The 12,071-nt window shown below is 42.3% G+C and overlaps 1 protein-coding gene across 3 annotated transcripts in view; it reads right to left on the bottom strand.

The window, feature by feature from the left end:
• Positions 1-12,071, bottom strand: part of znf532 (zinc finger protein 532) — a 23,990-nt gene continuing 11,919 nt past the window's right edge. For all 3 annotated transcript variants that reach the window (XM_070552368.1, XM_070552369.1, XM_015942893.3), the window contains 7 exons: positions 11,585-11,766; positions 9,642-9,818; positions 8,289-8,451; positions 7,826-8,140; positions 7,464-7,576; positions 3,289-3,412; positions 1-679 (listed from right to left, as the gene is read on the bottom strand). In XM_070552368.1, coding sequence (XP_070408469.1) covers positions 173-679; positions 3,289-3,412; positions 7,464-7,576; positions 7,826-8,140; positions 8,289-8,451; positions 9,642-9,818; positions 11,585-11,766 — 1,581 coding nt within the window. In that variant the 3' untranslated portion in view covers positions 1-172. The remainder of the gene's footprint in view (positions 680-3,288; positions 3,413-7,463; positions 7,577-7,825; positions 8,141-8,288; positions 8,452-9,641; positions 9,819-11,584; positions 11,767-12,071) is intronic.

Below are 12,071 nucleotides of genomic sequence, written 5' to 3' on the forward strand. Positions count from 1 at the left end.
TGGATTTTCTCGGGTATATTTTACTGTGTACATACTGTTGTACTGCAACATGATGTCTTTACAGCATAACCATGACTATAGGAGGTACTGTAGGTTTAATCAACTCATGGAATAGTTATAAAAGGTCTTCAGGTTTAATCAACTCATGGAATAGTTATAAAAGATCTTCCTCTCACTTCTCTGCCATGCTCTGTCTCTTTGACTTAATGAAGGCCATCCCGTGTGTCCTCATATGTGTGTTCAGGTTTCCCTCTGTTTCAAACATCTTACCGCACACTTTACATTTTGTGCTGGGTGTCCCGTCATCATTCTCATCTTTAATATCTAACTGGTTTTCCCTCTGGCTCTCCTCATCTTCCCTGCCCCGTCCCTTGTACTGGCCCAGACCCTGGGGCTCCTTCAGCCGATGGACGATGAAGAGGTGTCGGGCCAGCGAGCGGTGGGAGGTGTAGCACAGGCCGCACTCCTGACACTGGAAGGACGAGCCGTCGGACTTGTGCTGGGGAATATGCTTGTGGAAAGCAGCAATGTCCTCAGTGGTAAAGCCACACACTGCACATTTGTGCACCTTGAGGATGTTTACTTTGAGTTTTTTCAACGGCTGAGAGTCTGAGACTCTGGAGTTCAAGGCTGGAGGCCCCCTTTCTTCAGCTGGCTGCTTCCTTTTGGGGCTTCGCTTCTGATGATAGAAGAAAATATGAAGTTAGATTACAGTTTAGCCACAATGCACAAAACAACATGTCCAGTTGACCTTTTCAGAAGAATCAGCAACAAAACAGAGGATATTACAGGTGAAAGTCCAAAAACTAGAATATAGTCATTTCAGTAATCCAATTCAGACTGAGAGACCATTTAAAGGCTCAGGACCTCTTTGTGTAAGACTTTGAGTCTAGAATATTGAACCTTTTCACAATACTTTGACAATCTTGGATTTTGAATTTGAAGTTTTCATAAGCTGTAAGTCATAATCATCACATCACATCACATAATCATATCTGGTTTTAGATATAATAAGGCTGTCTATGTTAGTTTCACCTTTTAAGTTGATTTACTGAAATAAATAAATTTTTGCACGATACTCTAATTATTTGAGTTTTACCTGTAAGTGCACACAAAACACAATAACCCTATAATGTCAAATGTATCTGATATACCCATTTATAGGAAAGCTACATCCATAAATGAAAGTCTGTGGAGTGATAAAAGTGACTTTCTTTTGGGAACTTAAAGGAAGTACCCCTGTTGCCAAGACTACAAGAGCCATAAAGTCGGGGGTACACTGTACGACTTTTTCCACTTTTTTCAGCTGATGTCCCCCTCATGCTAGAATCTACAACATCGGGGCAAGTTTTGCCCTGAGCGTTGTGCAGTATATAGGGACCGAGACCGATAGGCTAGGGACCGTGGCATCCGTGAGCTAGTGATTTGCACTGACTCGGACTACACGCGTCTCAGTTTCATATGTCATCTACCGTCTTGGAAGAGTAACGGGTTCCAGACCGCTAACCGGAAGCCCGTCAAACATCAGGAACTCTTCATGGCATGTGACGCCCTGGTGACTGCGCTTGCCATGCACGTTTACTGGCGTAAAGTCAAAGGACACTCTCGCGCACCCGGTCCAGATAAGGAGTTGAACGACCTCGCAGACTCTTTGGCCAAACGGGGTGCAGCTGATGGTACTCCATGGGTTTTCAACCCCATGTGGCTCCAGGGGGGTGGGTGTGTGGCCTCGGTCTGGTCCACCCCACGTGTGGGTCGTGACTCGAGCTCAGGCCGCGAACGCGTCCACCTCTGAACCATCCAAATGTGCGGTGTCCGTTCGGCCTGCCTTTTCGGGTAACGATCTTGTCAGTCTTCAATCCCAGGGCCCTGCTATCAGCAGGATGATCAGGTACATTTCTGATCCTAAAAACCAGCTACCGACTTCCATCGAGCTCGACTCCGTTCCTGAGCTTCGGTCTCTCTTTCGCGTTCGGGCCACGCTGAGGATGGTCGAAGGGTTGCTGATGCACACCGCCAAGCCTCCTTTGCCGCCTGTCCTCGTCACGCCAAAGCCACTGAGGGGGGACATGATCACGCAGGCTCATGACTCTCCCTCCGCCGGACACAAAGGTGTCAAGGCCACGTTCGGTGCCCTGAGCCAGGTTGCTTATTGGCCAGGGATAAGTTGCGACATCTCAGACCACGTCCAGCGTTGCTTGGTTTGTTGTCAGTTTCAGCCATCCAACCCTACGCACAGAGCTCCCCTACAGGAAAGGGGGCCGACCATTCCATGGTCGGACTTGCAATTCTATTGGGTGGGGCCTCTGACCAAATCCAGCAGGGGAAATAAATACATGTTGACTGTCACCTGTGCATTCACCAAATGGGTTGAATGTCTGCCGGCACCTGATGACACGGCGAAGACGACAGCGATTACCCCACTCGACCAGGTACCAATCAGGAATCGTAAGCTAGCACTAATTTCTGGCGTGTTTGATATTTTGCTCATCCTTCGTGAGGTTATCACACTGTTGAAGCGGCACTGCGAGTAGCAGTGTGAGTGTCCTGTCACAGTGTCCCGACTGATCATGTGCCCTGGCTACTTGGCCATGGGGATGTCCCTTTGGCTGACTGGTAAGCACGCATGACTCACCCGGGAGTCTGGGGATCGAATCCCGCCCGGGTCCTCGTTTCTCCACCTTGCCATATTTGGCGTTGTCGGCAGGATCCATGTAGCACTGTCAAGTAGGTCCATGGATGTAAAGTTTGTGGCACCCTGCGCGGGAGCACGAGGACGTGCTTGTGGAAAGAGGGGGGAAGATGTGGCAGTGTGAGCGTCCTGTCACAGTGTCCTTATTGATCATGTGCCTGGTTACTTGGCCAAGGGGATGTGCCTTTGGCTGACTGGTTAGCGCGCATGACTCTCACCTGGAAGTCTGGGGATCGAAACCCGCCCGGGCCCTCATTTCTCCACCTTGCCACATTTATAAGCAAACAGCAGGATCTTAAATGTCACTCTGAATGCTACTGGTAGCCAGTGAAGGTGCGCTACGTCGGTCAGTTCCTGTCAAAAATTGTGCTGCAGCATTTTTGCACAATCTGCAGACTATTTAGGGCTGAAGTTGAAGTCCTGACCAATTGTGCATTTGCATAGTCCAGACGTGAGGTGATGAATGCATGTACCACAGTTTCTGAATGCTTACACAAATGCTGATTTTTTTCCCCAGAAGTTTATGATTTGTGAAATGTTTTGTTTGCAGTCCTGTGTTGAATTGTGTTGTTTTGTTAGTCGATGAGTTTTGGTACCTTTTGTTTAGCCGCTGCAGCATCCGCGTTGTCGCTCTTTCTTCCTCTAACTCTGTGCATCAGCTGGATGTGTTGATCCAGCTGTGCTCTTTTAGTGAAGGGTGGGCTCAGAGTTGGACATTTCCTGTTCAGTGAATATAGCAAAATTTTCTTCAATTATTTAAATACAAACATTATTCACAAATTTTCTTTCTTTAGTAATAAAGATATTTTTTCTTTTCCAGTGTGAAAGCTTGTCATTTAGGGTTAGACTTGGACCTACAGGAAACGTTAAATGACGATGAATATGAACCACGAATGACCTTTTTGAGCCAAAAGCTGAACCACATAATTAAGCAACAAATGGCTTATTTTCACATTTTCACATGTTGGAGTCTGCTCTTTGGGTCCAAATCATGACAGCATGCATGATGATTTTTTTTTAAATCTGTTTTAATTGGGTTACATTTCATCGAACCAGACGACAATCCTAATTTTAGAGCCACATTCAGTTCACCTAAATGCTTTTGATTTTATGTTGAAGCAGCTAGGTTTTCAATATGTGTTTTTGAACAGAAATTGGACCATCAGATGGCCTAAAGCAGTCTTGTTGACAGAGGGATCGACAGGTTTATGTTTATTTATTTGGAAGACGCTTTTATCCAAAGCAATATACAATTGTTAACCTACAGGGCATGTTGAGATCTGTGTGGGAAACTGGAGTACCTGGAGAAAACCCACTCATGCAAGGAGAACATGGAGCTCCACACAGAAAGGCCGCAGTCGACTTTCGAACCTGCAACCTTCTTGCTGCGAGGAAACAGTGCTAACAACTGCGCCACCATGCAGCCCAAATACAACAGATGCAGAAAAATGAAACTGATAAAAATAATAGATAACTGGAAATGAGGTTATGTAACATGGAAAGGTTGAGGTAACAACAAAATAATTTTGTCCCAGTTTTGTCAACATCGGTCCCTACCTCAGGACTTAGAGGACAGAAAATTAGATAACCGCTGGGATGGGAGGCAGAATTAAAGGTGCAACTTGTAACATCCTGTGGAATATGGGTATAGCGGTCAATTTTGTCAGCAAAAAGATTACTTTCTCACTCTTGTTCCGCGAGTTTCATGGCTGTTGCCAGTTATGGATCAGCACCAGAAGATTTTAGATGACAAGCGAAGATGAGTCATATGGAGTAAGTTGATAAGAGGACAAATACATTGTCATATCTGGTGTTAGCACTCTTGGGTGTTTCACGATAGGGAGCACTTTCTACACTTATTACGGTAGTTTGTCCCCAGCATTACAGGAAGTGTTGTTTGCCGTCTTGCTATAGACCCTTTTACTACCTACGTCATCAAAAGTTGCGCGCGCAGCCTGGCAACGAGAGTGAAGGCTTCCTCATTCACATTCGATACTAAAACAGCATTTTAAACCTTTTGTTTTGAAGTTCTGAGCACAAAAAAATGTCGGGTTATTGCGTGTATGGATGCCAGAATTGCTTCTCTTCAAGCAGTGGACTGACACTTTACAGAATTCCGAAGGGAGCACATCCATTTCAACAAAATCGGAGGCGTCTGTGGCTGCAGGCCATCAAAAGGGTTGATGAAAACTGGACTGAAAACACCATCTGAAATGCTTGAGTTTGTAGCGCCGATTTTATATCAGGTAAGGTAATTATGTACTTAGATTACACCAGAAAGCTGGTTAACGTGTGTTCTATTAAATAAAGTAAGTTGCGTTTGCTGGTTTGCTTTTAAGCAGTCTATTTATTTAATGGCGAGGTTTTCTGTTTTTCCCATCCTAACACAAAGCTCAACTTTGAATAAAATTGCTGCTGCGTGACTGCAGCATGACCCAAGTCTGGAACATCAAAATGACAGAATTAAACAAATTTGCACGCTTTATTTCATGCTTCAAATTAACATTTCATTCTAATTCATCTGTTTCCCACTGCATATTAGTATAAACTGTAATTCTCTAAAATTAACACGAATGTACTCTGAGCACGCTAAAAAAAGAAACCTATGCTATACTCACCCTGCCATGCAGGTACAGTTGGCTGTGAAGACGTAGTTCTCTGGTTTGTTTACTATGACCCAAGCCTCGTACATAGCAGTCTTGTGTCCTTGTCTTTGGCTAGGAAGGACTTCTGCCTTCAAGACGCAAAACTCAGAGTCTATGTCGTGATATTTTACTTTCTGTACGTGGCCACAGACAACATAGTTGTATGCATCTAACGATTTGTATGCCCGTAGCTTCTCACGAGGGTACTTACTGGGCCTCTCCACTAAAAACGTATATTTATCGGGCCACTGGATATCTGGCCACGCACCTACATCTTCCACCCATTCCGTAATGCCACAGGGATCCGGGAGTCTGTTGCCATTTGTTAAAGTGAGTTTAATAATATAACATTCAAGATTTGCCGGTGATAACCCCGCAGCGTAGCTTGATAAAGCCTGACACAACGCCATTCTCTGTTGCCAAGCTGCGAGCATTCTCGCTGACGTCATATTATTTACAAACAGTAAAAGGGTCTATTAGCTTGCTGCTGTAGTTCTGAACGACTCGTTAACGGAAGTTAAACAGAACAATAGACTCATTATTCACTTCACACATACATTTCACTATAATGTTGAATTGTTGATGGTTGAAAAAGTACCGTAGAGTCAACTATTTGCTTCTAATTTACCGTTAGCATTGCTAGCTCAACATTGGCCTTCTTTATCTGGTGTTAGAGTAAAACAAAAATATGCAGTGGCTTCTTAGGGTTCAAAAATAACTTCTCGGTCACTCTTGTTTACTGGCTTTGGTTCATTAACTCCTTCACTGCCAGCCGTTTCCTGATCAGAAAAGCCCTTCGCTGCCGGCTTTTTTCAGCGTTTTCACTGTTTTTGTAAGAGTCACAGAACGTTGCGCTATATGATGATGTCAACTGCAAAACTAACAAAACAAAGAGGAGATTCACCTCTTACATCAGGAAGAATCCGCGCGCTTCGAGCGTTATCCGTTCTTTCATAATACATTGTCAAACTGTGATCGGCAGTAGCTTTTCCAGTTCGTGCCTCACCTTTTTTTACAGCAGCGACCCAAAACGATCTCCTTACACATGGATTTTCTGCATCCTGATCACGTGACATACGGGGATGAAGATCGGCTTTAGAGCTGGGATGTTGGTTCTCACGGTGTGGGGGCTCGTTTCGATGCCCACACAGTAAAAACATGCAACTTTTTTTTTTTTGGTCATCATTAGCAGTTATTGAGTTAAACAACTCTAGAGCTTTTTGTCTGCTCGTGTTGAATTACAACTGCAGACAGACACTGCTGCGTTAGCTCGGTGCAGACTCTGGAACCTCAAAATCTCAGATTGTAAACAGTAACTACGTCTACTTTTGTTTTCTTCACAAGGAGAAAATCTGTCAACCCCCAACCAGCTGAGAATGAAATCTGTGTCAGTATAACCTTCCTTCCAATGATTGAGACTTTAGACTGTGTTGTGATTATTTCACAGCAGCATCTAACAAATTGCACCTTTAAGTATGTGTTTGTAGGTTTTGTCTTTATGTCACTTTTAATATTGATTTATTAGATTTTAATTTAAAGTTTTATGTTATGATGAATTGTTGTTTAATATATGGTAATTGGTAAATGGCCTGTGTTTGATATAGCGCCTTCTAGAGTCCTGGAACCCCCCAAGGTGCTTTACAACACAATCAGTCATTCACACACACATTCACACGCTGGTGGGGATGAGCTACACTGTAGCCACAGCTGCCCTGGGGCACACTTACAGAGGCGAGGCTGCCGAGCACAGCTGCCACCAGTCCCTCCGACCGCCACCAGCAGGCAAGGTGGGTTAAGTGTCTTGTCCAAGGGCACGACAGCGACAGACTGTGATTACGAGGCCACCGTCGCCCCATAGATACATATATACTAGAAATATAGTCCAAATTCACTTTTAATTCTTATTTAGTCCAGACATTATTTTTAAAACACTTTTTGTACTGTTTGTTTTTCATTTTATGAAAGAATTTAAGGTCATGTCTGAAGGAAATGTGATTTTGTTTTCCAGGTGAATGATTTTGAGTGGAATAGCAAGATTTACTGTATACTGTTTATGTTAATTTTTTTATTTTTATTTTTGTTTTGAGACTAACAGAGACATGATTCATCTAAATACATGTACTCACGGGCAGCTGTAGACCTTTCTCAGTCCTTTGTGTTTCAGACGATTGTGGCGGCAAAGACTATGTGAGGAGCTGAAAGACTTTTCACACTGTCGACACGGATGTTTCTTCAATATCTGCAGTTTGAACAGCAGAGTGTTTTTAAGGAATAAACAGCAGGAAGAAATCAAAATGATTTGCTTTTAAATTCCAATATGCAATATATTTCTGTTTGCTGTGTTGAACCAATGAACTGGTTAGGTGCAAGGACAAAGCATGAATTTTCTATTTGACTCTACTTTGTTCTACCGACATTTCAAGAAACAACACTTTGACCTTCAAGTGCTTTTATACCCTTCAAGTGAAAAAAGTGATGAAATACTAACTTTGCCGTGTTCTCGCCTCACGTGCGTCACAAAGACCTCCCTGGAAGTGAAGGAGTCCTTACATTCTCCACATGTGTATCCTGAGCTGAGAGGGCTCTTGAGGTCGGCTGAACAGTTGCTGTTAGTCGTCTTCAGCGGTGAAGGAGAGGGCTTCCTCTCTCCCTTGTCTTGACTGTTGACATGCCCTCCATCTTTGTTGTTGTTTAGAGGAATGTTGCTGTTGGTGCTGTTGGAGTTGGTAGCCTTTGTGCTGAGTGGGAGGTTGATTCCTAAGTTTGGTGGACCCTCGATTGTCTTCAGGGTCCCATGGACAGACTGAAAGTAGCCATATGAGCACAATTAATCCCTTTTGATGATGAACTGCGTCATTATATTAATACCAGTGATTATTTTTAGTCTTAATTTAGTTCTACAAAGGTTAAGTATGCAATTGTGATGAGTGAGAGGGAAGGGGTTTACGTACCTTGATGTGGTCCAGCATGAGCTGTTTCTGTGCGTAAAGGGTGGAGCAGTCAGGGCATTTAAACACAGAAACTTTATGATTGAGGACGTGTTGATCAAAGTGTGTGGAGAGCAGGGACTGCAGCGTGAACACTGTGTCACACATCGAACATTTGTATATCACCCTAAAAGAACAACACAAACAGACAAATTATTCAAAAGCAATGAATCTGCTGCATCAAGACAAGAGAGCAGTTTGCTGCTTGTTGAGCTGATTCTGCAGAAGTTTAAAAAACAAACTGAAAAACTTTTTATTCAAGTCAAAATATTCCACATATCTTAATGATAAATGACTCGCCTTTCAGAGTCAGACGACTCCAACGTGCTTTACACTGCAATTATTATTCATCCATTCTCACTCACACTCACATGCTGATGGTGAAGAGCTACAATGTAGCCACAGCTACACAGACATTTCCTAATGTTGGGATTTCTCGCACATATGGCAATTAAACCCTTCTGATTCTGATTCAGCTGCCCTGGGGCGCACTGACAGAGGAGAGGCTTCCAAGCAGCGCCACCATTCTCTCCAACCACCAATAGCAGGCAAAGACACAACAGCAGAATTCTCTGCCAGGAGCTGGGATTGAACCTACAACCTTCTAATTACTGGTCAACCCAATACTTCCTGAGTTACTGCTGTTGAAAAGTTATGCAGTTTTCAAACTTCTCCAATGTCAAAATTTCCTTTTCAATTCATGCAAATGTGATTTATATATTTTGATTTTAATGCTATTTATGACATTTTGTTGCTTTTACATGTATGAATATTCCCAGCAGCGGTGAAATGTAACTTTTCTGAGACTTGCCAGGGTCATTAGTTCTGGCAGAAATTTCCTGGTAAAAACAGTTTGTAAATAAAAATGTGACGATTGCAGCTGTTAATTGTTAGCAACAAAAAACTTTGGCTGCATTTGGACCAGCTGTTAGCACGTCAGACCTATTTCTCCAGACAGAGGCTGTTCAGGAATCTACCAGGAAATATGAATTATTTATAAATTTAAATGACTGAACTACTCCTTTAAATCTTTATAAGTTCACATTCAAAACATTGGTTCAGAGGCAGCTGCCTTCTGTGTGCCATCTTTGCTGTCAGTGCTGGATGATGTGTAAGGTCCTATAAGGTCACAGCGTGGAAAACAACAAGCCCATGCTAAGCCACCATATAAATCCTCAAATCCTGCCACTGACGAGAACGACACCGTGATTACACGCATTAAAGGAGTCTGCTGGGTTTTACGCTACCCTAGAGTTGGTTTGTGTGAAAATGGAAGTCTGGTTATGTGGCTAAAGGAGAAAACAGCTTTGGACCTACTTGGGCTCTCCTGCCTTCACTCCTGGATGCTGCGTGTTGGCGTGAGAATGTGTTCCAGGTGCAGACTTAAATGCCATGGGGCAGAGTGGACATTTGTAGAAGATCTCACAGTGAGTGCTCTGGATGTGGGACTTTAGAGTCGCCTCATCAGCAAAGATGACGCTACAGTGGATGCATCTGGAGAGACAAACAACAGAAAAATTGTCCCACAACAATGCAGCCCACATGATTCTGTTTAGCTGTTCTTCTGCAGGACTGCTGCCTTCAAGTGTGGACCAGTGTCTGATTGGTCTCTGTGTGAAAATAAAAACACCATCATATAAAGTAACCAGTCTTGCACAAAGACTTTATTTCATTTCACCAGTTTTTCATTGGGAAATGAAAAAAATAACAACAGCTGATAAAATAACACAAAAACAAAGAATCAGAGACTTTGTAGTGCTTCTCGGTGTTTGTAATTTAAACTGAAAAGGCTGTCTTTGTTTTTGTTTGTTTCTGTCAAAAAGATCTAATTTAAAAATGAGTTTAATTATGAAGAGAAATTGACTGTTTGTAGCAAGTTTGTTTGTCTGCTAAACTGATTTTTCTAAAGAAACAATACGAAATACATAAAAGGGAGCAAGCACATTTATGAGAGGAGAAATATGTGTATTCTGTTTTGTTCTTTACTGAATGAAGGTAGAGCCTGCCTCTGTAAGAGTTTGGATGGATCACAAATACGTCCCGAAGTTATACTATTAGTAACTTCTGTGCATTTTACATTATAATACAAAATTTAAAGCCTTGAAGTCAAGATAAAATGGATTAGTTTAAATTGGATTGATGAGCTAACAGCTAGGCTAAGAGGAGTCAAAAAAGGGGACAAGAAAACACTACAGCGGTTCCTGTAAATATAATTCTATGAGCTGTTATTATATTCATTTTACTTTACAAAGTTATTGGAGCAGAAATGTTAAGATATTCCTACAGGAGGTGTCCCATGCTGCACTTGTGACTACTGCTGCTGCAAATAACTGAGGGTGAGGTAAAGGTAATAGTGTTTGCATGAGCATTTACAGTTTTGTTAAGTACATTTATGGTGTGGTATCTCTAAATCAGTGGTGACGAATTCCGGTCTGCAGGATGCCGCATACCGCCCCCACCTGCTTGTTTTAGTTGTTTCTCTGCTCCAGCACACCAGAACTCACGGTCATAGTATGAACTATTTTACTCATGTTTTCTAGTCACTATTGAATATCAGTCTGCAACCATAGAAACATCTGGCTCAATTAAACTCACCAACAGTTAAGACTGGCAACTTTGGGCAGGAACACACCTCCAAACCTCATTTTAAAGGTTCACTAATAAATTGTCCAACTGGGTGAAGTTTATGTCTGCAGTTATAGAAGAGTTTGTTTATGGCAAAGGGAAACCAGCTAACTGAGAAGAGCAGGGGCCTGGTGATTGAGATTCACAGCTGATTATTCAGCTTAGTTAGTTTCATCCTTATTATTGTTTTACAAATCAAAGCCACAGATGTAGTTTACCCAAAAATGCCTTTGTCTCTCCGACGCTAGCCTCCCAGGTTCTACGTCTGGTTGTAATTCATCATTAAACGGTTTATTTTATTGTATTTAGATCTGCAGGGTTTTAACTGGATTTGCTCAAATACTGAGGTTTTCTTTTCTTAAGGGCTTGAATCATGAGTGACTCATAAAATAGCAAATGTCAACTGTTATCTCCTTCAGCAGGTTTTAAAATCTCAGAGGGCTTTGGACGTGTCAAGTAAGAAGTTCAAGCAAATATAACATTAAAGCTAAATAACTATCAGTTAAATTTACATTTTTAACAAACTTTTAAGATAATTAAACAGGAGTAGGACATTTTAAAGGAAAACCTTTTTCTTTCTGAATAATCAAATGAACGCATGACATGATAACTGTATCTCAGCGTGGCAGACTCACCGATAGCCGACTCTGCGGGTGTAATGCAGGCAGTTCTTGGTGACGTGGGACTGGAAGTGAACTGAGCGACAACTGGCACCACATTCAGGGCAAATGTAAGGGGACTTGTGCTGGTGGATTCTCTGGTGCGACAGGAAGCTGCACTGGTTTGGCAGACGCATTTGGCAAACTGTGCATGTTTTCTATGGGAAACAAACACAAGATTGTTTAACTAGTGTGCTCAAAAATAAAGCATATTTTTTGTCAGACAAACAAAGGAAAAACGTCACTGTAGCTTACTGTGGATGTTTTTTTAAGATAATGAAGGAATTGCGTCAAGAAAACCAACGTCATATTTTACCTCAGTTTAACTTCTGATGAGTCATTTTATTTCTGTCAATGTGGACATGGGGGATTAAAGGCTAAACAGTATCCAGACACTATGATTTTTCTGTTACTTAGACTGTGAATTTAGGAAATCAACAGAATTTCTTTTTTTTTTAAGACT

The sequence above is a fragment of the Nothobranchius furzeri genome, chromosome 6 (assembly GCF_043380555.1).
Source record: "Nothobranchius furzeri strain GRZ-AD chromosome 6, NfurGRZ-RIMD1, whole genome shotgun sequence".
In the NCBI taxonomy this organism is placed as follows: Eukaryota; Metazoa; Chordata; class Actinopteri; order Cyprinodontiformes; family Nothobranchiidae; genus Nothobranchius; species Nothobranchius furzeri.